Source organism: Ammospiza caudacuta, chromosome 1 (genome assembly GCF_027887145.1).
Source record: "Ammospiza caudacuta isolate bAmmCau1 chromosome 1, bAmmCau1.pri, whole genome shotgun sequence".
In the NCBI taxonomy this organism is placed as follows: domain Eukaryota; kingdom Metazoa; phylum Chordata; class Aves; order Passeriformes; family Passerellidae; genus Ammospiza; species Ammospiza caudacuta.
This window is the reverse complement of record NC_080593.1, coordinates 4,850,370-4,876,989: the sequence shown is the minus strand read 5'-3', so window position 1 is coordinate 4,876,989 and position 26,620 is coordinate 4,850,370. Positions and strand designations below refer to the sequence as shown.

The 26,620-nt window shown below is 47.7% G+C and overlaps 1 protein-coding gene across 1 annotated transcript in view; it reads right to left on the bottom strand.

The window, feature by feature from the left end:
* VILL (villin like) overlaps window positions 1-20,242 on the bottom strand; it is a 38,985-nt gene extending 18,743 nt beyond the window's left edge. The window contains exons 1-6 of the mRNA XM_058800414.1: window positions 20,003-20,242; window positions 8,310-8,391; window positions 6,629-6,703; window positions 4,452-4,648; window positions 1,322-1,430; window positions 515-625 (exon numbers count right to left, since the gene is read on the bottom strand). Of these exons, the coding sequence (XP_058656397.1) occupies window positions 515-625; window positions 1,322-1,430; window positions 4,452-4,648; window positions 6,629-6,703; window positions 8,310-8,378 (561 nt within the window). The 5' untranslated portion in view covers window positions 8,379-8,391; window positions 20,003-20,242. The remainder of the gene's footprint in view (window positions 1-514; window positions 626-1,321; window positions 1,431-4,451; window positions 4,649-6,628; window positions 6,704-8,309; window positions 8,392-20,002) is intronic.
* Window positions 20,243-26,620: the final 6,378 nt, after the last annotated feature.

Below are 26,620 nucleotides of genomic sequence, written 5' to 3'. Positions count from 1 at the left end.
TAAAATAAGGGTAATGATCCCTTTGCAAAGTGCATTAAGAGCTATAGATGTGACCTATCAGCACTTGGGTTATGTATTCCTGCTTGTCTCATACTGACCAAGCCAGAATTCCCTGTTGATGCTGTAAACAAAAAATTAAAATTAATCTACCCTGGGGTGGCTACTGCAGCTAAACCTACTGGAGCTGCTGACTTTCTAATCCTATGCCATGCAAACAACAGGGCACAGAGGGATGGAGATGAGCTCCAGAGGGAGCTGGATGACTTTCTGGGGCTGGAACTAGTGATGTGCCCTTGGCTGCCTGTGAAATGCAACCTGAGGCCAGGTCTGAAGTGGAGCAAAGCAATTCCATGGGCCTCTAAAACCAACAGATGGGCAAGTATAAAATTTATTATTATTTGGTCATATCTATGTTGTTGGTCATAAGATTTTCACTGTGAAAACACTGTGAAATTTTTTTTCCCCAAGCATCAAATATGCCACTTAAGGCCAAGTGTCTTTTGCCTGTACTCACCCTGGATTTCTCAGCAATGCTGCAGCTGGGTCCATTCCACTGGATCAGCACTTTACCAAGGTCCAGCAAGAACACATCTCCCTTGTTGAAGCTGTCCCAGGAGAGTGCTACCTGTCACAGGGAAATGAGAGAGTTTGGACAAGGAAAGCTGCAGGTGACAAGTGCCAGCCATGGCAAACCTGTCCCTGGGGATGTAAAAACAGGTTTGCAGTGACTCCTCATTCTGCTGGCACTCAGCTCCTCACTGAGCACAGTGCTAACACCAAACCCTCAAGTGAGGACTTGAAAACTGTCCCGAAATAGAAGTTCTTGAGCAGAAATGAGATACCCTGTCGCAGACATTTCTCCACAGAAATCCTTTCTTTCAGATTTCTGCGTCTTCGGGAGGCCAGAGGCCCCCGAAGAGAAGGTAAACAATTATTATCAGCTGCTGGGGAATGCAACAGGAACACCTTGATTGGCTCATTTTCTATGTTTATAATTAAGAGCCAATCACCAGTGCAAGCTAGGGAACTGAGTCCTTGAACACAACTTTGTTGTAGATTCTTCTTTTCTATCACTTCTTAGCTTAGCTAGCAGCTCTGCAAACCTCTCTCTATATTCTTTTTAGTATAACTATAATGTATTATATCATATATTAATAAATTCAGCCTTCTGATCAAGATACAAGATTCACCGTCTCTCTCTCACCAGCCGCACCCACTCAGGGCGCTGTAATAATACCCACCTGTAAATCTGCTCAAAAATGAGTGTAGGAGGAAGGGGAAGGAGAAATGACCCATAAGAAGAGCAAGGTCTTCTTCTTACCTCTGTGGCTGACACGTGCTTCTTGCCCTTGACGTGAAGGAGACGCTTGATGTTGTACATGTTGGTCTCCACGTGCTTAAATCCTGAAGCCACTCCTCCCTTCTTGTAGCTGTTGTGCAGCAGAGAATGAAGAGTTAGACCTCATTAGAAAATACCTTCCCCTCTATCCTCTGAGAACATCCCAACATTTTGGTGGCAACTAAAAAATCTAGAGGAAAAATAACCTCAAAATCCTAAAATTGCAGTGGCAAATGCTGTGTTCCTTACTGCTGTTCATGGTCCTTATCAAGGTGTCTGTCTGCCTCTTATGGGCGTTGTGTTGCTGCTGTGCACACAATTATAGAATCATAAAATCATTTATGTTGGACAAGACTTTCAAGATCATCGATTCCAAGCATTAAACACCCTGGGAGAAGATGAACAGGCAGGTCAGGGATGGAAATGGAATTGTAACACAACCAAACTGAAAATCCTACTGATCATGGCAGTGGCATCCCAAAATTGAAATATTCCATAAGCATTCAATTAGAATATGAAACAGACTTGGCAGAAAACAAACTTCCTGCTAGAATTTTGTTTTCTTCAAAATAGCTATTTTATTAAAAGCAGCCTAGACAGGAAACTGTGGCCAGAAGCAGAACAAAACTGTAAACACTTACAGGACACTATGTTTCTCTCAGGTTTTACCTCCCAAATTTTTTCTTCCATCCCTGAATACACACTGTGCATCAGCAACTCTCAGCACTGTTATCACCTCACGCCACAATGTCATCTCCTCTCTTGGGGTAACTTTGCACAATCATGAGAGGGCACAACCCCCCACAGAAGTTCCACAGCATTTTTAATGGTTTTGGGGTGAGTTTAATCCACTCTTACATATCCTAGACCATTTTAGAAAACAGATCCCTTGTTCACACTGCAGTAATAACTGACACAATGCTATTTAGGGGGAAAAAGGGGACAATTGTTGACTGTAATTTTTGCCATGTGGGTAATAGAGTGTATTTTAGGTGGAAGGGTACTGGCTATTGTAGGTGGAAACTTTCCACTATTTTAGGTGGAAAGGTACTGGCTAATGTGGTCAGAAATGTGACTCACAGCACTCTAGACTTGTTTGGCCCAGCTTAAGATACCCACAGAAGGATGCTGTGGTGATGAGTCCACCTGCCAAGATGTGGAAAGAGCTTCCTTTAATTTCTCATTCTGCCTCAGACTTCCTCACTGACCACAGGGATGTGGTTTAGACCCAGATGAATTCTAATCCATGCTGATTTCAGACAGGTTTCCAAACAGACTGGTTTTGAGGGTCTGATTTTCAGTCCTTCACTGTCGCCTACTCATCTTCAAGATGAGGCTAAAAGCACTTTTCTCTCTCAGAAAAGTTCTGAGGAGAGTCATGAGAGGTTGTTGAGATGCACAAGACAGAGATATCCAGCCAGACTGGGATGGAGAATATTGACCCAGGATTTCTGAGTTTCCTTCAGCTGTTTGAAACCAAAGCACTCAGGCTGTTTATTGCCAATGAAGATCTTCCTTGGAGGACAGTAACTGGAGTCCTTCCAAAAACCCCAGAGTGAGCAAAGACCCTGGGATTGGATTCAACATATCAACATATCATATATTCAACATTATCTTTTAGATGACAAAAGTGCAGTCACTTTTTCCTTCCACTTCAGGAATATTACACCCACTATGAGCCAAATCAGCACTTCACTGCAAGGTGGATATTAGTCTGAAGTGCTCTGAATGGGCACTTGAAAGTCTGTGGAGGAGAGGAACGAAGACCCTGAGGTGAACAAAAGGGAGGTTAAGATTAATTTACTGCAAAAATCTGGGAAAATGACCAGTGGAACAGAATGCCACGGCTCCAGACTGAATAAGTAATTCCTTCAAAATGGGAATTCTTTGTTCTGAATTTTAACTAGCATCAGTGCTGATCCAGGGAGGTCATTCTGTCCCTCTACTTGGCATTGGTGAGGTCCCACCTCGAGTGCTGTGCCCAGCTCTGGCCCCTCAGCTTGGGAAGGACCTTGGGACACTGAGCACATCCAGAGGGGACAGCGAGGCTGGAGAGGGGCTGGGAACACAAACCCTGTGAGGAGCCCCTGAGGGAGCTGGGGGTGCTCAGCCTGGAGAAAAGGAGACTCAGGGGTTGTCAGAACCCAGGTCATTCCTCTGGCTGTCCTGGAGGACCGGAGATCCTGGCAGGGGGCTCAGAAACCTTGGCATGGAGTCAGACACCTGTGCCTTCGATTTTAGCCCATGGAAACAATTACCAACTTTGTGTGAGGAGTTAAAAGCCACAAGGGTTTGAATAGAATGATAGTGAATTTATCATAGGGTGAAAAAGTAGAATTTTGGGGATTTAGAATGGTGGTTCAAGAGGCAAGATGGAGGGATATGGGTGTGTCCTGTCCTTCTTCTTCTTGCCCTCCATCTTCTGATGTGATGGTGACACTTTTGGATTGGTTTAGAGTAGAGACAGACTGTCTAACATAGGTGATAGGTATTGGAAAATTATTGTTAATAATTTTCAGACCTCAGCAGGTCAGAAAGACACTGTATTAGATAAGAGAAAACAAACAGCCTTGAGAATGAGAGCTGAGGAAAATCCTGTCTTCTTCTTTGGTCTTGGGACTGAGAAAAGAGACTTTATAACACCTCAAGGTCATCTTGACACCAGAGGCCTCGTCAAGGGGTGCCCTTATCACTCTCTGCAGCTCCTGAAAGGTGCCTGTTCTCAGCTGGGGTTGGGCTCTTTCTCCAGGAAGCACTGACAGAACCAGAGCACACAGCCTCAAGCTGCACCAAGGGAAATACCAGTTGGATATTAGCAGAAAGTTTTTTATAGAAAGAGTGATAAAGTTCTGGAATGGCTGCCCAGGGAGGTGTTGGAGTCCCCATCCCTGGGTGTGTTTATAAACAGACTGGATGTGGTGAGATGGTTTAGTTGAGGTGTTGGGGCTGGGTTGGACTGGATGATCTTGAAGGTCTCATCCAACCCGCTCATTCCGTGCATTCTAGATTTCCCACATTTTTGAGATATGGATGTCTCTGAGACTTAGAGAGAAGCAGAGGGAACCCCAGGGGCCACAGCCCAGCTCTCTGTGGGTCACTCGGTGCCACTCACATGATGCCGTGTCGGAAGTAGCTCTGGAAGGTCTCGGACTCGTGTCCCTGCACCTCGCGGTGCTGCACGGGGCTGCCCCCGAGCGCCGCGTCCAGCTGCGTCACGTACACGGCCGCGGCGCCCTGCTCGTCCTGGGAGGAGTCCTGGCCAATCCAGTAGTGCAGATCCACAGCCGAGCCACGGGAGCTCCTTTTGGTCTGCAAGAGAGGGGAAGGACAGGTCCAGGTGAAGGCACAGCCCGTTTTTGTGTTGGAAAACAGAGTGACCATGGAATTTCCCAGTTCTGCCTTTCTCCTGGGCAAGAGGAGAGAGGACACAGCCTCAGGTACTCCCTGCTCTCCTCATTCAGCAGAGCAATTTATGGGTTTTATAAACCAAACTAAGGATGTTTCTCTTTAATATTCTTTCATAACTCCCATTATCAAGGAAAACTGAGCACCCATGCAATTAATGTGTTCAGATTGTTCTACTGTTGTACATTTTGATATTAAGACTTAAAGGAGATTCTTCTCATAGGATATCTTTTGAAATACAAGGCACACTGCTATTTATTTGCCTGGAGATGCTACCCTTGCTTTCTTGTTGTTGTTCTCACAGCACATAACAGAGCAGCACAAACTGCCTCAGAATTCCTGCTGACTTGCAAAATAGACATAACTCCAAATGAAGCTGAGCCAGTGTGTGCATGCTGGGATTCATCTTATTACAGAAAACCCCAGCAGCCTAGAAAAAGGAGGCAAGCAGGCTGAGAAGAAGGTGTGCTCAGTGTTATTTGAGTTGTGCCAGTTATCTTCCTGCACCCACTGTGTTAAATCCCATTGTGGACACCTGGGAAAGGTAATAAAAGCTCATTTCATAAGCTGGATTTGACACTAAATTCTGTTTATTTGCTTTGTGCAGTGATACCACAGTGAAACACAGCAGAAGGAGTTGAATAAAACACAGCTCTGTTCCTCAGGCACAGATAATTAATTTGTGGAAAAATCACTCAATTTAATACATTGCTTTTGAAGATGATCAAAGTCCCATTGTCCTACGGACAATCATTATTTGGAAAGGCTCCAATAAAGAAGCAGAATGCACAGATGAGTGTTTTTACCCTCCTGTCTTCCAGGGAAAAGGAGAATAGTGGGCTGATGAAGGGCTCTTCTGCCTGGGGATGTTGTTGTAACAGAAGTTGAGCATCAAAATCCATATTTACACTGCCAGCTCCCTGCAAGAACTATAGTATTGTGTTCTAAACTCTAGTTTAGACTCTAGTATTCTGTTCTGTTCATGGGCCTGTAACTCAGGCTTTCAGCAATCTGAAGGGACCCTAGAGGCATGTGTGTGGGGCATTTGAGCAGGAGACACATCCTGTGCTGCTATCCCAGCCTGCCTTCCCATCCTGGCACATGGGGGATGTACAGTTGGGCATTGTGGGGCACTGGAGGTGTTGCTGCCTCTCCACCAACAGAGATGTTTGCAGGAGGCACACTCAGACCCAGGAAGTGGGAAATGCTTCTGGTGTCCACCCTATGATGGGTTTGGGTTCAATGAGACCTGGGTTGCTCCACGCAGATAAAGAGATTTGGAAGGGATTTTAGGAGGTGAGTGTAACACATCATCCTCCTGCCGAAATCTGAGACCACCAGGCAGTTTGCACAGAGCACAGCTGGTTCTCAGCACTCCTTCACAACCAGCTCAGGTAGCTCTGCACCAAATTTGGGTGGGGCTGAAGTGTCCTTATGGGGACATGGGATGGGCTGCAGAGCCTCTGCTGCTTACGTGACACACGACATGGAGCATCCTCATGGCCCACATCACCTGCTAAAAATGAGACCCTCCAGCTGGTCACATCCCACATCCCCCAAGGACTCCCACAAATCATTTAAATGTGAGCCTTGATTGAGTTTTCCAGGAATGTACTGGTCATTTTGCCATGCCTGGGCATGACTCAGTTGATTGGAAGATAAACACTTTTAATGAATTACTAAGTTAACTGCTCCTCTGAACTTCTGATTTACTAAACAGGCAGTGTTGTCACAACAGCCACGTGAAATTCAGATCCATGATTAGATGGTGAGCACACATGCAAAACAGTGCTTTTTCCACAGGACAGGTACACCAAGGCAAATCTAAATAAAAAGGGTTGAACCAGTTGCCCAACAGAGAGCAGTGTTTGCTGTCTTACTTACGTGCAAGATGATGTAACAGTCTCCTTCAAAAAAAGTCCCATAAGCTTTTTCAGGTACAGGAACCATCTTCATGTTCTGTAAGGAAATCAGAGTTGGGGTCACTGCTAAAAGTGAAGAGCCAGAAGTTGGTGTGTATGAAACAGGACAGGCTGGGCTGCACAAAGCACTGAGGTGACAATCAGGGTTTGGAGGAGGAAGAATCAGGGCTGAGTTTCTGAGCTGGGAAAAGCCACTTCTGGAGGAAATATCCAAAATACTAAGGAGTGAGAATGGAAAATGATGATTTTTCTCAGAGAGACTGACAAGTACATTTTAGTGTCCTTGCCCTTGTGCAATCCTGTAGATATACACCTGGGGCTCAGGCTGAAATGCTCCAGAGCTTGCATTTATAGGGAATTTCCCTACAATTTTTTTTTTATTTACAAATTTTATTTAATTTCCCTACAAATTTTTTATTTGTGGGAATATTTGTGGGAATTCCCCAGGAGAGTGAGCACATCTCAGCCTAGGTTTAATTTTGGGCAGTTCTTTGCTCAGTGAGTTTGCCCGTGAGTTTGAGGAAAACTTTCAGCACTTTGTGAGGATAACCCCTCTGTTAGGGGCTCAGGGCAACCAGCTGAGAAAAAACAGAGCTGAGGACACTGATGGTCCCTCGCCCCTCCAGACCCTAATTGCAGATTTCCTCTGGCACAAGTGCATAATTGAGCGTGCATAATTAGCCATGCCTGCCCAGCACAGGTGCCTGGCTGTGCCACCCAGCAGTCCCCACGCAGCTCCTGGGATGGAGCTGGCTCTGAGGTACCCTGAAATTAGAGCCATGCATTCTTCTGCTGGCCTGACTTGTCTCCCAGCATACCAGCCTGACCCTTGTGAACCCACACAGCTCTAATTACAGATCCTCTGAAAGCAGCTCAGCGCAGTGCTTTGCAGAGAAATGGAAAGGTGAAGGCTCTGTGATATTTGGAACATGGTTGTGACCTGCTGAATATCACTTGGAGATGTTGGAGACTCTTCCCTCTGCTCCCCTGAGGGGATTCTGCACCTCAGTCTAAACCCACTCTCATTGCAGGGGAATGTTCTGGGTGAATTGGGGCAGAAAAAGCAGAGTTGAGCAAGCTTGGGTCCAATCCAAAATCAGATACCACCACCAGCAAAAAGGCAAAATCACAAGCTGCAGGGTCTCTCCTTGCAGTGACACAGAGTAGGAAAGGCAAGGAAGAAGTATAAATAGGCAGAAAGAAAGAAGTACAAATAGACTCCATGGAATGCCTTTGCTGCAAAAATCTGTCTTCCCCATGGCATCTGCTGGTGTGGACTAAGGATCACCCATCTTGGTGAAGCAAGGAATTTCTCTGTGTTAAAGCAGCCTTGCACTGATTCCAAAAAGGAATGAGAAAAGCCTCCAGTACTGGAGGAATTACTTCAGTCCCACCACATTCCCGTTTCCTTTGTAAACATTATCATCTCAGTTTTACAGAGCAGGAAACCAAAACAATAACATGTTGAACATTTCATGGGGAAATACTCAGTCTGTTTCCCACTCTATCTTATCTTTAGGACTCTCTTTTCCCACACAGATTACTGCAAGAATTAATCTTCCTTGAAACATAAACACACAGATGTGCAGAGGAACATGTGCCATGATTATGACAGAGGACATGTGCCATCTCTCTTGTCCTACCTCTATGCCCCATATCTGCAGTCCCAGCTTCCTCTCGATGCTTGGGAGGTTTGTGTCACCTTCTGTCATTCTGCAGGCTGAGCTAGAAGGCAAAGGAAGAAAAAAAGTAGTAAATAATTATATAATTAGATGCAACAGTGAGTGTGCTGGTCAGCTGGGCTCCTCTTGCCATCAGAGCAGGTTTAACACAGAAAATCCATGTTTTGAAGTATCTCTATATCTGCTATAAACAGTTAGGTGGGATGAACCCCCATTCCCAGGCTATCCATGCTCATGAAGGGCCAAGCAAAGTGCAGGATCCCAGCCCAGCAAAAACTGATAGGACAGTGTGGTTTGGGTGGGGCATTATTTTCCCTGGATTTGAAGAGGTGGAAAGGATCCATTGGGGATTATTTTGCCTGGATTTGAACACATGAAAAGGATCCATTGGGGATCATTTTCCCTGGATTTGAAGAGGTGGAAAGGATCCATTGGGGATCATTTTCCCTGGATTTGAAGAGGTGGAAAGGATCCATTGGGGATCATTTCCCCTGGATTTGAAGAGGTGGAAAGGATCCATTGGGGATCATTTTCCCTGGATTTGCACACATGGAAAGGATCCATTGGGGATCATTTCCCCTGGATTTGATCAGGTGGAAAGGATCCATTTGGGATCATTTTCCCTGGATTTGAACACATGGAAAGGATCCACTGGGCTGTTGGACCCGACACCAGTACTGGTTTGTTCCCACCAAGGCACGAGGGGTGGAGGAGACACAAGAGGACCTCCAGGAGTCCTGTGCCCCCCTGGGCCAGTCACTGCACGTCAGGACAGGTCAGGTGAGGTCTCCTGGCCTTGGGGGAGCCCAAGGAATGAAGCCCTTCTACTTCAGGCCAATATTCAGCTGTAAATTCAGACAGGGATCTCAGGGCAGGGCACCATGCTCCCAGGTCCATGCAGGCACAGCAGCACACAGAGTGATCCAATTAATAACCAGAATGTCTATTTTACACAAATCTCAGCATTTCTCCAAGCTCTGCTGCCTCCATGGGGAAGAACCAGGTTTCAGATTGCCCACACAAAGGTGTCTGAGAATATCTGAGATGGTTTTTGCGTCGTCTTCCTTGTGATGGGTGGAGGTCTCCCATCCATCCTCTACCATACCCACCAGTTGTGGGGGAAAAATTCTTAGCTATGCTCCCTGATCCTACTGCCAAGATTTTTGCTCAAGAAACAACTTCAGAACCCAGCTTGTTTACAGGGCAACTTCCAGCAACAAATGAAATCCCAAAGTAATGTCCATAAAAACATGGAGTTAGATCCTATTGGAGCCAGCTCCACTGCAGCAGCCACGGGACAGGCTGTGTTTGTGCAGGGCCACAACCCACACCAGCCTTTCTGTGAGCCAGTCCTGCTCACAAATCCAGGCCCAGCCTCCAGAGAAAACACAGCTCAGTGTTCTTCTGAAGGTGGGGAAGAGCGGAGCTGTGATCCCTGCCAGAGGTTTTTATTGCTCGTGTTACGAGCAACAAGTGCTGGTCACCCTGAAGAGGTTGAACACTCAGGAAGAGCACAAAAAATGCACAAAAAATGCCACAGGCAGGAACATTGGTCCATCCAGACATCCCAGACCCTGGCTCAGGCAGCAGGGAGGTGCAGGTGTTTCCTGGGGTGTTTTGAGCACAGCCCCAGCACCTCTCTGCTCCCTGAGCAGGCACAGCCTGGCAGGGCTCAGCAGCAGGAGTCAGAGGTGCTCATTCCTTCCTGAACACACAAGGACCGCTGGAGACCGAGTCCATGAGGCCTCAGGAACACATTCAGCAACTTTCAGCTCCCTCTCTGGTCCTCCAGAGAGCTTCCAGGCAGGAAAACAAACAGCAAGCACAAAATAAGATATTTTTTACTTCAATCCCCAGAAAGGTGATTGACACCCACACAGATTAAAAGCCAGATCCAAGAAGATATTTCGGTGTCCACAGAGGAGACAGACACTGCTCTAAATGGTGTCCTGACTCACCTACAGCCCTGAAGTACAGGGCTATCAGGAACTAAATAAAAAACATGGTCTTAGTTCAGATCTTTAGTCAAAAACCTCTCCTTTCTTTTAATATCATATTCGAAAGTTCCCTATCAAAGAAAAACCAAAGTGAAGCCTCCTTCTCTCAGCTATCTTTTTAATTTATTTAGGGGTTTTTCTTTCCAGCATCAAAACAGGAAGAACCTGAAACCAAAGCCAGTAAAGATAGTTTATATTTGAGGGCAGTGGAGGTTTTTAGCACTGCTGACACTTCTCCCTGTGGAAGGCAGCAGGCACGTTGCTCTCCTGCTCACTGCTCAGGAAAGCAGCAGCTGGCCAGCTGTGAGACACAGCTGGATCCCTGCTCCTCTTAGCATCCCAACCTCTCCTGGAAAAATTAAGCCAAAGGATGCTGAGATTCCTCTGGCCACAGGCAGTGCCCTCTGAGAGCCAGCAGTGCTCCACAGATCCCAAATCAAACTTAATTGACTAAAAACAAGGGTCTTGGATCTCCTTCACTCCTGGGGATCCTTTCTCCATCTGAAACATCACAATCAGTGCTGAGTCCCCACTTTTCTGAGAAATGGTGTCCCTCCCTTCCTCCTAAGTGCTTTAGCTGGGGGAGTGTGAATCATAGACAAGGTTGGCTGTTTCTTTGGAATTTCCAGCTTCTTTCAGCCAGTGGCCAAGTTAGAAATAATAGGAATATGACTTATATAATCAAGCAGCTCATTTCATTAATGATTTAATGTGGGGTTTTAATCAGATGATCTCATAATTCAACTCCTGTCCAGACATGAAATCTGGTATTTATGGAGTGAAATCTTCCCATCTGTGCTGGAATTATAAAGGGCAGAAACTTTTAGAATTTAAAAAGGAAGAAAAAAAGGGATGTTAAGAGCCTTGGGGCATTCACTGTGGGGTTTCAACAGCAGTGTCTGGGGCAGCCCTTATCTCAGTCAAATCAGTTTTGCCCAGCATTAGGTGAAATGCAAATTGGCAAGAAGTGTGAGTCAACCACCTCAGGGGCAGAAATTCACCAGGGAAAATCACTGGTTATGGGGATGGATTTGCCTCCTCGGGCAGACACAGCTCTACCTGTGAGGGGAGGAGAGAAACAGCTCTAGCTCATCTCTCTGCCCCCACATTAATAACATGCAACTACTCAATTTCCACCTCCAGGGCCAGCCTCTCCCATTGCCACCATTTCCAGGGAAATCTTCCTCTCTGCATGGGAAGAGGAGAAAAGTTCACCCCTTGAATGTGGGCTGGGAGTGGTCACTGCGGAGCAAAGGCAGCTTCTGGCTTGGAGCTGCTCTGCTGGGTCATCCCCACTTGTAAAGGTGCTATAAATAAAATTGCAAAGGTGTCCTAGGTTGACTATATGATGCTTTTATCCCCAATCATCTTGTTCTGTTATGCTGAATAATAAGTTTTGCACCTTTAAGACTTGCTCCAGAGAGTGAAGGGGGGACAGAAGAAGCACAGTTTGTTTTCAAACACTGCACTCACTCCTCCACATTCCTGCTCCTGGGCTGTGTTGTCTGTGGAAGGACAGACAGCGGGACAGAGCTCTCCTTTGCTTTTAGTTAGTTTAGCTAGCTGAGGCAAAGTTCCCTGGACTGAGGTTTTTTCCCTTTTCTTTGGCCCTGTTTAAACCTGCTCTGGCCTGAACACCAGCAGAGCACCGGCAGCTGCACCTGAGGCCCACCGGGCCGGGCCTGGCCTGCGACATTTCCAGCACTGAGGGACTGACCAGAGACTGAGTGAGCTGAGCTGCAACCCGGGAAGGGACTTTCTCAGTTTGTCATCTCTTTTGGAGCAGCAAGGGGTTTGATTGGTTAATATTGTTTAGGTTTTATTGTTTAATCAACAGGTTTTTTCCACTTTTCTCCAAGGAGGTAGTTTCTCCTGGACCAGTTGAGGGGAGGGGCCGATTGAATCTGCTTTCCTATCAGAGCCCCTTTGGGGGTTCTCTCCCAAATTTGCCCTGAACCAGGACAAAAGGTCAAATGCTGCTCTTGACTGAGGGCAGAGAACCTGGAAACCCAACATCAGTGGCTGGCCCTTGAGTAGATGCTACAGCCAGGGGCATCTGGAGCCTCCAGAGCTAAAATCAAAGCTTTTCCTGGCACAGCCCAGGCAGCAAAGCTGGTGGGTGAAGGTGTATGGGTTCCCCTTACACCCACTGGCCTTTGTGCACTGCCAAAATTGTCACTATAGGACACAAAACAACACAAGTGCACACACTGCTGCTCTCAAGGTGAAGAAAAGGGAATTTTATTTTTTGACTCCAACATTTATAGTTTTCTAAAAGTTGACAGTGGATTGGAGGGTGAAAGTGCCACCTCTACAATGACGCTGGACAAACCAATAGTCCATCAAATTTTTCTTCCTCTATAAAAGAATGTAAAACAATAAGTTATTTATATAAAGTATGTGAGGCAGTTTGCTACAAGAATGTAAACATCAGAAGGCTTAGAAAATCTTAAAAAATCAGGGTGACACAAAACCACAGCAGCACTCCTGCTTGCTGAATCCAGCCCTCATCCCCTCTCCAAGCAGCACAGCATGAGGAAAAGCTTCACCTACATGACTAATTGAGTGTCAAGGTCACTCCCAAGGCTGGTTAATGAATAATGGCTGGGGTGGCAGTGCCACCATCCCTGGGTCAGCTCGGTCCATGATGCAACCCAGGCCCTGCAGGACATTGCTCCAGGCAGTCCTGGGCTGTTTGGGTGGGGAGGAAAAAGCCAGGACTCAGAAAGGGGACAGGGGAGCATTTCCAGCTCCTGAAGCACATTCTGAATTCAGACTGGCCTGGGTTCTGGCTGTAGTCACAGTAATAAAACAGCCCCAGTGAAATGACTAATGCTCTGTACAGCTCTGAGAAAATAGGAAGCAGCTGTGGCTCCAGCCTTTCCAGGCTGAAAGGCCTAATTATTGGGAATACTTGGACTGGCATTAGATGAGGTAAAGCAGGGGCTGTTGAATTGCTTTCATTGTCTCCACTAGAGTTGGGCATCTGGGCCCAAGTAGGTGCCATTTTTTGTTTGAGGACAGTGGTTAACTCTTGTTTTGCCCAGAGGAGTGAAATTCAACACTGGAGTTCCATCCTGTGGCTCATCAGCTCCAGCTCAGGAACAGGACTGTGCAGAAGTTCAGCACTCAGCCTGGATAAGCTGTCTTTTATTTCTCTGTTGCAAGAGGAGAAAAAGCAGCTTTTATACCACAGGAAAATCATGGCTAGGGAGGGCCAGCTATGGGGCTTGTCTGTTCTCTCACGCTGTCACATTTAAAGCTGTAATACCTTCCTCCAAGCCATGCTGGATGTGCTGAAGCCTGGTAGGGAGGGCAAGGAACAGGATATGCATGGTGGTGATGGGAAAAGAGGAAAAAGCACCGCTCAGCTCATCCTCCTGCTCCAAGTCCTGTGAGATCCAGGTTCAGGAGCTCAGTGTGGCCCCCAAGCCAAGGCCAGGGCTCTGCCCAGACACGCCTGGGTGACCACAGAGAGCACTTCAGCCTTCTTGGAAAGAGCTGTTGCCTGGCAGCTAAAATTACGTAAAGCAGGCCTTGAAATAAGATGCTATTTCTGATCACGGTGGGCAATTAAACATTGGAACAGCTTATTAGGGAAGCTGGCAGGCTTGGCTTTACTTAATGTCTTTGAAATGAGATGGGTGAGTGGCTGGGCTCAGCTCCTCAGGCTCTGTGGCCAGGAGCTGCTGCTCAGGTGCTGCATTTCCAGCAAGCTGCTCCTTCCCATGGCTCTGGCAATAAAACAAATATTGGAGTGGCCCTCGTGCTTCAGCCATCTCCACTGGGGAGAACAGATCCCCTGTCCATGCTACAGGATCATCAGGATGGATCCTGAAATGGTTTGAAACCTGAGGTGAGGCATTGGATGGGATGAGCCGAGATTGGGCTCCTCTCCTCAGGGCTGGAGATAAGAGGGGATTTCACTGGTTCTAGTGGGGCAGGATTTCCCCTTTTTCCATGAATGGCTGCCAGGGATCCCCACACCAGGAGCTGCCTGACACCACAGCAGACTGGTGTTTTCTGTTCTTTTCTCCTGGGCTGGGATGCTGAGGTTAATGTGAGTGAGGATGTAAGGGCATGGGATGAAGAGAGGGTTTAATGTTAATAATGGCCTCTCAAACTGTAAGTGCTCTACAGCCCAGCAGAGGTTTCAATTCCCTATTCAGTGAATTCAAAGGATGCAGAAAGCTGGATTCACCTAGCCAAGGAATCCCTCAGGCTCTGAAAGAGCAATAACTATTTTGCCCTGTCTGAAAAGAAGCTGACCTGTGTTTCTGGAACCCAGTTGCTCTGTCCCTTGAACCCTGGAAATTTACCCCATCTCCAACTACCAACCCACTCCCTACAAGAAACAAACCTCTGGCTCAGTGTGACTTCTTACAACTTGTGCCTTCACCACCTGGCCACTTCTGGCATCTCAGACTTAGCAGCGGATACTTGGTCATTCCCAGAAAAGCACTGAGGCTGTGAGCTTCACCTTTCAGCTCCCTGTGAGGATGGACTTTGCACTAATCTTCCAGTCCCCCCATTGTTCCTAGCATAAAAGCAAAGAGCACAAGGAAATATCAGGCTGCTGGGAAATAGCCACCTTCCCAGCTGCACCAGCCCTCAGTCTGGATCTCATCTCCTTCTCTGAATTCCTGCTGATTTAGAAGGGAAAGCATCTCATTATTTATCTCTGACTTTGACCAGTCCCTGCAGCTGCATTTGCACCTGCCCTAAATTCCAGCTCAACACCTCACTCCATCCAGGAAATGCTGTTCATCTCTCCACACCTCTCTTCATGATCTCCCTCGTCCCCCTCTGTTTATCTCACTGCTGGTGCAGTTCCAGCAGCCTGATCTTTAAGCAGATGGTCTTGGGAAACTGATTTCTAAGAGCAGATTGTTTTTTTTTCCCCTCAAACTGCTGCTATTTCTGAGTATCCCCTCTAAAATTTTACCAGCTGAGTGCTTGTCCTGGGAACTAAGGAGCTGCATTGTCCCAGCAAACTTCTCACAATGCTGGAACAATATACTGACAATTAAATCAGAACTTTGACTTCAGCCCCAGCTCCCAAGTCATGTGGTCTGAGTTTCCACATTCATCAGGCTGGCTGTGGAGCCCAGAGCTCAGCTCTGGCCAAGGTGGGGCTGGCAGGATCCCCTTGGTGTCCTACAGAAGGTCACAGCACCCACGCAGCTCCTGTTGAATTCTTTCCCAGCAAGTCCCTTCTCCCCCAGGATGTCTTGGAAAGCAGGAGGCTCTTCCAGGCAGGCAGGCAGGATCTCTGCAGGCTGAGGGCAGCCCTAAAAGACTCAAAGCATTCCCAAGCAGCTGCAGGAAGCTCTCCCTGAGATCAAACCCTGTGACCGATAACAAACTCATTGCTGTGCAAACCCACCTCTCTGAAGATCCATGAGAGAAAAAAAAAAAAAAACAGGCACAAGAAGCTGTTAAAACCTTTCTGCATTGTGCTGGTGTGCTGCCAGGTGCATTTTTGCCAAATAATAAATTTCAGCTTGGTGCACACCTCCTTCAGAGGTATCCATTGCACCTCCAGCCCCTCTCCGCGGGGTTTGTGAGTCAGCAGCAGCACGGAGCCATCCCAAGGGAAAGGTGAGCAGGCAGGAACAAATCTCCCCTTTCTTTTAGCTCTTTCTCCTCATGAAAGGGAGAGATTCCTGGCTCAGGACCAGCCCTGCATCCAAAGGGGCAGGGCTTCACGCAGGAGATGGACACAGAAGGAAAGCAAAGCCATTTTAATTGCTCTTCCTGGTTTCCAGGGAAGGGGTTCAGGTTCTAACTAACTCCTAACTTACTCACCACCTCCACAAAAAAAAGTCACCACCCTCTCCTACATCAGCATTTTAACAGAGCATTATTTAACCCCATAGCTGCAGGTTAAATAAAACCAGAGCTGAGACATCAGGGAGGAGAGAAAGTGTGTCTGTTCACAGGGGAGCCCCTGCTCTTCAAAAGCTTACAGGAAGGAGAAAACCTCAAAAAATTACATTTTCCCAGGTGAAACTGAGGGAAAGGCCACAGCAGCTTCCAATGCAGAGCTGGGACTAAGGAGAGGAGAGGGGGTTAGAGACTGGGATTTATCCACCTTCTCCTGGGTGTCAGCTGCACAAGTCTGAGGAGAGCTTCCCCTGGGTGGTTCCCCTCATCCTGGTGTTTGTTCTAGGGCAGATCCAGTGAATCCTGGACAGGAAGGACTTGCTGTTCCCTTGGCCTAACAGGAAAACCCCTGGGGGAGAGCCCAGCTTGCCACACCTCCCTCCTGCTCCCCCAGAGTTTGGGGCTCAGTCCCATCCACTGTAACCCAACATTCTGCCAGCATAAACTGAGGGAAATGCCATAAATAAAATTTCCTTTAAACCCAGCTGCCAGTGCCCACCAGGCCCATCCTTCTCAAAAAACAAGCCTGAGAGTAAGGATTTTTGCTGCTGCATGTAACAGTTTTATATTTATTGTAAGAATTCACACGTGTGTATATGTGGAAGATCAAAAGCAGCTTTTCCCTGGTGCACAGTTTAATGAGTGCACTTGAATAAGCCCTTAGGACCTTTTTTGGTGGTGATGGAGCAGGGGAGATGCTCTGCCTCCACTCAGACCAGCTGGAGAACTGGTTCCAGAGCATTGGCTTCCCAGTGGAAAGTGGAAGCAGGTTTCTGTTTTGTCCCAGTTCAGATCTGCAAGCATGACATCAAGCTTGGGAAGAGAAACCCAGGACTTCCATTAAAAAACAAAAAACAAAAACAAAAGCCCAAGCAGGTTTCCATTTTGGATTGCAAATGAAAAGCCCTGGACCTCAGCAGGTGCTCTGTGGGTGACTCTGCCCTTCCATCTCTGGCCCAGTGAGGTGGAAAAGGTTTATTCAGGGGGAAGTTTTGTTTCTCAAGCAGCAAAGGGGAGCTCATCCCTTATGAGTGCTGGCTAACACAGCTCTAACTAAAGACAGCTGACCTGTGTCAGAACAGAAGGGGACCAACTAACCCAGGCCAAAATTCCACTGGGATGGGTGTTGGGCCAGGCTGCGAGTTGCCTTTTCTGAGCTTTAAGGTCACAGAGTCACTCATCCTGGACAACTTTTCTCACCTGGAGCTGACATGGGGAGTTTTGTGTGAGCAGCAGGAAGGGAACCAGGCATCTGACAGCCTGGGATGGGTGGGATAGCAACAAAGGGCAGTAATTCAGGCTCTGCACACTCCCAAAGGAAAGATGGGTACCCAGACAACCTCTCTAACCCAAAAAAGAACACAATTTCCAGCCCTGCCTGTTTCCTACCCTGTGCAGCTGTTTTTAAAAAACAGTTTTAAATAAAGGGCCAGGCACAAACCTCTCCTTTCATCCCAGGGCATGGCAACAGGACATTTTTAGGCAGAAGAGGTCAAGTGATGTGAATAGCTCCTTCCACAGGAGCTGCCCAGGATGGAGCCCAACCATGCAATTTAAGGTCAGTGTCACATCCCTGACGTGGATATAAGGTAATAACAAGTTTCACTGTCACTGTACCCAGCTCTGCCTCAGATAAGCCTGAAGAGGCTCAGATAAAGGCAGATAACAAATGAGAGGGTTTCTGTTACAAGCAGAGATCCTTGGAAATCAAGGCAACTGAATTGGATGCACATCACCTGATGTGCCTGGACTTTTCAGGGTGAAAGATGCCAAGGCTTTAAATGATATTCTCCCCTTAAATTATAATATCACCCCTTTCTGCAACACTTTCACACCCAGAATGGGTGGAAATACAGTAGAAATGTAAAATCATCGAGGATAAACCATAATTAGGCCCATTTGCAGGGTTGTATTGTATGGCGAGAGAGCTCATGGGAGGAGAGGTTTTACTGAGCTGTGGGAGAGTGTTTCCCTTTGTGACTGAAGGATCTGCTCCTCTGAGGGGACAACAGAGGCTGAAGAATGTATGTGAATAAACAAAGAGATATTTTGGGTGTGGTGTGGCTACCCTGGGGTCCTTCCTTGGCAGATGGACATTTCACATTGGGAAAGCCCAACCTGTGCCTTACGTCAGCCCAGTGAGAGCCTCACAAGGCTGACACAAAAATGTCCTGAAGGAGGGACTCTGAGGAGGGTCAGTGGTGGCACAAGGGCTCCCCAGGGGTGACAAAAACGCAGCTGGGGCAGCACCAAGGTTTTGGCTGTGCCCTGAGCTCTCTTCACTGCTCTGAGCATTTCAGGGCTCTGCTTCCAAGTGGGTCACCACACATTTAACTCTGTGGAAACTGAGGGAGGGCTTTTGGTCCAGCAGGATGTGCCCAACACAGAGCAGAGCCCCAAGCATGGGGCAGGTGTCCAAGCTCCAAGCCAGCCTCCTCCTCAGCTGGAGATGGATCACCACAGGATGGGCGCTCCATAACAGAAGAGACAACAACTTCCATGCTCAAAGTGCAGAAAAACTTGCACAGCTCTGTGGAAAAGGCCAGGAAGACACTGTGAACATCTTCAGCATCCCTGGCCACGCAAGAGCAGGGATTTATTGACTCAACCTAAGCAGAAGATACAGGAGGAGGCAGGAGATCAGGGTGGCACTGCTCACAGCCATGGCACAAAACCTTTGCTCCCAGCTGGGAGACTTTGGCAAGTGCTGCCTCAAAGTCGTGCCTGGGAAAAAAACATCATGAGACCTCTGTGTCTGCTGGAGGAGGATAAAGGCATCCTGTTTGCGCAGGGAGGAGGAGGAGGAGGAGGGGAGGCTCACCTGGCTGTGCCAGGAGGAAGGTGAGGCAATTCGGTTTTTTCTGATTTGCCTGTCCTTGCATTGCCTTCCACCTGGCATCGCGGGGGAACGGTAAAACCCCGCGGAAGAGGGAAGCCAGTGCCCTCTGATTGTCTAATCTGCACTTTGCAGGCTCTAATCAGCACATTTCGCTCACTGTATAAAAAGCACCTGGATGATTCACCATCCAAGCGCTGCTCTGGCGGGGCTAGTTTGCTTCAGCTGCTCTAACACTTGTTTACATCTGCGTTAGGGCAGTCTTGAATAAGCGTGAACCTCCCACAGATGCTAATTCATATCAGCTCTCCTTTGTGTTAAATATTTATGTTCCTAATAGGCACGCCTAAGAAAAATACTGGCAAGTGAGCCTGCAGCTCAACTGCATTACAACTCAATTTTATCTGAGTGCAGCTCGCATCTGGAACGAGCAGGATGAGAAAACATTCTATTTGCAGAGCACAGCAGCCTGGCCATTAGCAATCTGTCGATGAGATGACAATAAAACCCATCCATGAGAACTTCCAAAGACTTTCCCTGGCTGCCTGGACCCATAACTGCACCCCAAAGGCAGCAGAGCTTTTGGAAATCCCCACGGCAGCAAAACACAAAACAATCCAGGCCCAGACAAAGGTTATGCATGAAATCAAAGCCAGGCTGTGCAGAGGCTGAAGGAAAAGTTGTGTCCTCAGAGCTGACAGGGAACCCGGACAGGTTCTTGGCAAGCTCAGAGCTGCTTGTTCCATCCCCAAACGATGTAAATCAGGGTGGGCTCCTTCCAGCAGACACATCCTGCTTTGTAACAGGGCAGGATCTTTATTTTTTATTTTTTTAAGTATGAAGCATATTAATTTTTTGTTTGTTACCATCCCAGATAAAGTCATCAAACAGTTCTGGCCTCATTAAAACCAGCAAGGGTGCAGGAGCTCGCTTACCTTGCTGCAAAGTGCGCGCTGTCCTCGCAGGTGTCCCCTCTGCACCGAGCCCAGCGCCTCCTTCTCCCCGCCGAGCTTCAGGGCACTTTTGTTCACTGTTCTGCTACCTTGTCAGCCGGGGAACAGCACTGTTCGGAAATTCAATCCTCTACTTAACCGCAGAGACACTCCTACCCGGAGATCACACCCATTCCCAGGCTCACAGAGGGACAAAGAGGGAGCCGGTGCGGGAGAGTTTCAACCAACTCTGTTCGCATCCAATATCCCCTGCTCTGAATTCCCTGAATGGTGATTAAGTGCTGCTTTCATTAAAAACCTGTTTTGTCCAGGTTAGGAGGGCACAGGAGGGATTTTTTTCCTCTTTTCTCAGTCTCTGCAGGACAAAGCAAGGTGTGGTGCTGCTCAGTGTTAACCCTTGGGGACAAAGAGTTCCAGCTCCACTCTCTGGTTCTGACTGTCCCCAAAATTCTGAATTCTGAAGTCCCGAATTTTGGCAAAGCTGTTCCAAGGGGAAAAGTGCTCGGGGAAGATCTCTGCTCTTCTCTCCCTGCAAGGCCGAGCTGGGTGAGGATTGCCCCCAGGTTTAGGGGTGTAACAGAGCACTGGAGTGTTTAACTGGGCTGCCCTCCCAGGAGAGCAGTAATGATCAACCAGGCAGCCCCAGCAGGGTCTGCTGAGCCACCTTCAGCAGCACAAAGCTCTGTGTGTGGACACTTACAGCTCATTGCTGAGAAAAAAATTACCTGTGAAGGACGGCTGTAATATCATAGCCACTGGCTGGGGATGAGCTGAGGAAAAACCATCTCCTGGCATTCCCAGCTGCTCCTGCCTGCTGTGTGCTGGGTGCTGCTGATGGAGGAACATCCCTGTCTGGAGAAGGAACCATGTGGTACCTTGTCATCAGCCACCAGCTCTGCTTTGGGGGCACCCAGGGCTGTGTCCAGGAAATATCTGAGGATGGAGACCTTTGGGACACCCAGGGCTGTGTCCAGCTGTGCTCTGCACACCTCTGAGCATGGAGAATTTTGGGGCACCCAGGGCTGTGTCCAGATGTGTTCTGCACACCTCTGAGCATGGAGAATTTTGGGGGAGCCAGGGCTGTGTCAAGCTGTGCTCTGCACATCTCTGAGCATGAAGAATTTTGGGGCACTCAGGTCTGTGTCCAGCTGTGTCCTGCACATCTCTGAGGATGGAAACTACACACAACCTCTCAGGACTGGCAGCTGTCCAAGGCCTTCCCTTCAGATACATTTTTCCCTTGTCACTTCCTTAATTTTCTAGATTAGCCCCCACAATCTGAAAATAAATATGAATCAGCTAAACCAGATGGCCAAAGAGCTTTAAACCACAGTTCCCACACAGGTCCCATCCACTGGCCACTGTCAGACCTCAGGGAGCTGTAGTGGGAGGAGTGCCCAAAATACCAGTGACACTGCCTGCAGCCTGGTGTGCCACTGACCACAGAGAGCTGCAAACCAAGGTGTGGCTGGACCTGCTTGTTCAGCCTGGGTGTGCCCATTTCTGAGAGGATCAATGCAGAGGTCTCAGTTTCACAGTTTAAGATGCAAAACCAATTCTTCACAAGTGATTTCTCCCTTTATGTCTGCAGGCTATAGCTCATAAACCTGCAATAGCCTTCACCTTTCATTTTTCATTGTTTTCATGTCATTCTTTTCATTTCACCATGCTGAGAGTGTTTGTCTGTTGCAGGGGACAGAGGAACAAGGTTTTGTGTTTCCTCCAGTCCACAGAGGATGGGAACCTGAAGCAGGGTCTGCTTTTATCTTTGGAGCCCACCCTGAGCCCAGAGCTGTCCCAGCAGTGAGATCACACACCAGCAGATCTGATGGAATGGCTGTATTGTGTCCCTTGCTCTGTCCCTGTGAGCTCTGGCTGCAGGTTTTGCAGAGGGAAGCACAGCAGCAAGTTTTCCGAAATTACATTTGGGAGAACAGAGGATGGCGACCTGAAGCAGGCTCTGCTTTCATCTTTGGAGTCCACCCAGTGCTGGCCCAGTAGTGAGAGTCACACACCAGCAGATCTGGTGGGAGGTGTTGGAAGGTGGGGTGAAATCACCTGGAATCTTGGAGGATCAGCACCAATTCTGGTGTTTTCCCATTCCCTTTTTGCCTCATGGACTCATTCAGAACCAAGGATTTCATTAACAGTTGTGTATTTGGGTGAATTTTTGGTGCTGATGTAAATCAAGGCACTTTCATGGCTGTGGCTACACAAATTTGAGCTCTGGGATGGAATTTTCATTGCTATACCCAGAGCTTTGCTAATGCACTTCAGGCTCCCACACAGGTGATGCCTGAGCTGCCTGCCCTCTCCTCCTCTCCATTAGTGCCACAGTGAAAAAGCACTAAATTATCCTGGTGAGATTTTAAGGAGCCCAGCTCTGCAGAAATATGTGCAAAGCAGTTTAGAACAGTCAATGCCAAGGCAAAAAATAAAGATCTTCATCATAAAACGTGGGCTCATTTAGGGCTGAGCTGTAGGCACTTTTGCTTCCTGCTAATTCTGGTCATGCCATGGGGTTATAGAGCAGAAAACATTATTTCCAAGCAGTTTAACTCAGTAGTGGTGGAAAACAGCCTAGCCTGACTTTCAGAACTGAAACATGATCTGAGATGTCCCTGTCCAGCTGTGCTCAACCTGCTGCTCTCGTGTCCTGGCCCTAATCCTGGCCCTGCTATTCCCAGAGCTCACAGACCTTGTGGTTTGGGGTTTTTCTGTGCTTGCAGGTGGCAGATGAGGCTGTTGGCAGTGTCCCAGTGCAAGCCCAAGACACTGAGAGCATTGTCCCAGGTCCATGCTGGGGTAAATCAGAGGGAGGAAGAGAGCAGAGCTGCAAGCTCAGGGTCTGGCAGCAGAATGGGCCAACATCTGCCTCAGCCCGGGCCATCCCACCTTCCTGTGCACAAGGATGACCTTGTGCATGGGGGAACAGGCTCTGCCAAGGATGTGTTTGCAAAGTGACACCTCCCAAAGGTATTTCCAGCCTGCTGCTGGGTTGGAGCTCTGGGAGGAAGAGGGAAGGGCCAAGCCCTGCAGATGAGATAACACAGCAGGGGCCTCCTGCCTTGGGAAAGCAAAGGAAGGAGTTAAAAAAACCTCACAAGCTGCTCAAAACACCATCAGTAGAGGTTAAACACCCTGACCTGTAACAGCAAAAGCACTGCATGAATTTCTGAGAAGCTTTCAGGAGAGCTTTCCTCGACCTACCACTCAACCAAGAGACATTTCCCTCCAATTCCCTCATGTAGCCTCACTCAAACTCCTCTCTGCCCTAAAAAGCCATAATGTCCACATGAAAATCTGCACAGTGCCTCTTACAGGTGTAATAGCTGATCTGAAAGAGTAGGATTGGGTTATAACCTTCTGCTCCTTCACCTCCTGTGCCCCTGGGTGTGGGGGAAAAATTGAGAAGGCAATACAAATGCTTGTGTGGTGACTGCCAGATCATCTCTCAGATGACACCTTATCACTCCCTGCAGCTCCCTGACAGGAGCTGGGGTTGGTCTCCTCTCCCAGCTAACAAAAGCAAAGAGGAAGTGGCCCCAAGTTGTGCCAAAGGAGGTTCAGTTGGATATTAGGAGAAAAATTTCTTCCCCACAAGGGTTATCAGGCATTGGAACAGGCTGAGCAGGGAAGTGGTGGAGTCACAATCCTTGAAGGGATTTAAAAGATTGAGATGTGGCACCTGGGGACAGGGTTTAGTGGTGGCCTTGGCAGTGCTGGGTGTGACCGTGTTCACAGGGGTTCTTGGATAAGGGAAGAGATCAGGATCTGACTCCATGTTTCAGAAGGCTGATTTATTATTTTATGATATATATTACATTAAAACTATACTAAAAGAATCGAAGAAAGGATGTCATCAGAAGGCTGGCTATGAATAGAATAGGAAAGAATGATAACAAAGGTTTGTGTCTCGGCTCTCTGTCCGAGCCAGCTGACTGTGATTGGCCATTAATTAGAAACAACCAACATGGGCCAATCACAGGATGCACCTGTTGCATTCCACAGCAGCAGATAATAATTTTGTTTCTGAGGTCTCTCAGCTTCTCAGGAGGAAAAAATCCTAAGGAAAGGATTTTCCATAAAAGATGTCAGTGACAGCTGGGTTTACAGCTGGACTTGATTTTTGGATCTTTTTCCAACCTAAATGATCCTAAGTTATTCTGGAGCTCTGTGGGCAGTCCCTGACTGTCCTGGAACTGTCCTGCTGGACGGACCTCGGCAGGGCAGGAGAAAATTTTTTATAGATAAGGAACAATTAACAACCTTGAGACCAAGAACTGAAGAGTTCTGACTCCTTCTTCGACTGCTGGGCTGGGAAAAGAGACTTTCTAACACATCTTGGGGTCACTCTGACAAGCTAAAGATCCCAACACCCTGGCTGCCTTCCAGCCCCAGGAGGAATGCAGCAAATGGGCCCCAGGCCAGATCTGAATGTGTTCACCCCGCTGTTTTATCTGAGGAAACTTCCAGAAGCACCCAAATCCCCAAGACCCATCACCCCTTGTTGCTGTCAAACCCTGCTCCTAATGCTGATGGGCACAATTTGTTCTTTGGGTTATCTCACTGTCTGCAAAGATGGAGGAGGTTTGTGCTGGGAAAAACTTGGTTTTGCTGCTGCAGAAAATGAGCCAGCTTTTCCAGAATGCCAAGAAGCTTTAGGGAAGTGATGGTGGCAGTGAAGATTCAGCAGGAGCTGATCCTTTAGGGAAAGGGATGGAGTGTAAGAGGATGAGTTTGATGGCAGCTTCATAGAGTAACCATGGGGAACAACGTGCAGGAAAACAAAGCTGGGCTCTTCCTGATCCTGGTCCAGAGGGTTTTCCTCAGTTGTACTCAAGCCACAGCTGGCTGAGCCATTTGGGCTATCACCTGCTGATTCTTGATATTAAATTGCAATCTTCTAGAGACCTTAAATCCTGATTCAGGACTTAATCCCAGGTAAGGCATTGTGGGAGCTTTGCACTGAGATGTTTTCCTGTCCCAAGAAGGCAGCAGGGATTATTGCTTGATATTCTCATCCCTGACAGGGATGACAGCAAGGAGGCAGCACAGGATGCACACAGAGGTTTTCCAGCCAGGACCACTGGCAGGAACTGGGTAATAAAAGCAAAAAACCAAACCCAGATTGTAGTGTTGCTTGCAGGGATCCCAGGACGAGGGAAGAGATGAGAATCTTGACTCCATGTTTCAGAAGGCTGATTAATTATTTTATTATATATATTATATTGAAGGAAAATTATAGACTAACACTATGCTAAAAGAATAGAAGAAAGGATTTCATCAGGAGGCTAGCAAGGAATAGAAAGGAGTGATAATAAAATCTTGTGACAGAGCAGAGAGTCTGAGACAGCTGGACTGTGATTGGTCATTAAATAAAAACAACTACATGAGATTAATTAAAGGTGAACCTGTTGCATTCTACAGCAGCAGATAATTATTTACATTTCATTTCTGAGGCCTCTCAGCTTCTTAGGAGAAAAAAATCTTAGCAAAGGATTTTTCAGAAATATGTCTGTGACCCCCAGATCACCCAAACACGAGCCTGGGAACTTGGTAATGGTACCCAGCCTCCTCCTGATCATCCTGTCACTGCCCTGTCCCTCAGCCACAGAATCAATGAGGCTGGAAAAGCCCTCTCAGATCCCTGAGTCCAGCACTGCCAGGTCCTGCAGTAAACCCTGTCCCCAAGTGCCACATCCAGGTGGTTTTTGGACATTTCTAGGGATGGTGACTGCACCATTTCCCTGGGTGCCAATGCCTGACCACCCTTTCAGCCCCAGTGTGGATTAGATGTTTCCCTCTGAGCAATGTGTGCACCTTGAAGAGGGAGACAGTGGGAGAGGAAGACAAAAAAGCAGAGAGGATCAGGAAAAACCAACACTCCTGCAAAGAGAACAGTTTTGCAAATCGCTGTATGGATGGTTTAGGAGTTACACAAAACCTCAGGGGATCTCTCACAGCCCTAATGAAAACCTTATGAAACCCAGCAAATCCAGCACACTTTGGTCAGGGTCATGAAGCAGAGCCTCTGCATTTCCAGCTGGATCCAGCAGAAAGGATTTCACAGGCAGGGGAGGCTCAGCCCCAGCGCTGGTTAATGGGTGTGGGAGCCTGGCAAAGGTCATCCCATGGCATCCTGGGCAGGAGGAAATCATTGTGCTGGGGCAGGGACAACCCCTGAGGTCCAGGATCCTAGGAACTGTCCTTTCATGGGAATCACACCACGAGCAAGCAAGATGAGGGATTAATACCTTGTTCTGACATGGGAGCTGAGGCAAACAGAGGTTATTTATGGCCTTTGGACAGGATTACCTGGGATGTCCATGCAGGAAGCAGAAAGTTGGCTCAGTTTCCCTGCAGGAGAGGTAGCCTGGTTTTCTCCCCTGCAGAGTACAAGGCTGCTCCTTTAGCACTGATAATCCAAGTGGGTTTTAATCCCAATGGTTTTACCATGGGTCAGGATCACTGGATGCTGAGGTAGCTGTGGAACATATTGGCTTCACTGGTGTAGGCAGCTGGAGCTCTCACCCTCACTGTTAATTTCCTTTTTTCTTATTTCCCTTTTTCCTCAGGCAGACCAGAAGTTTTCACAAC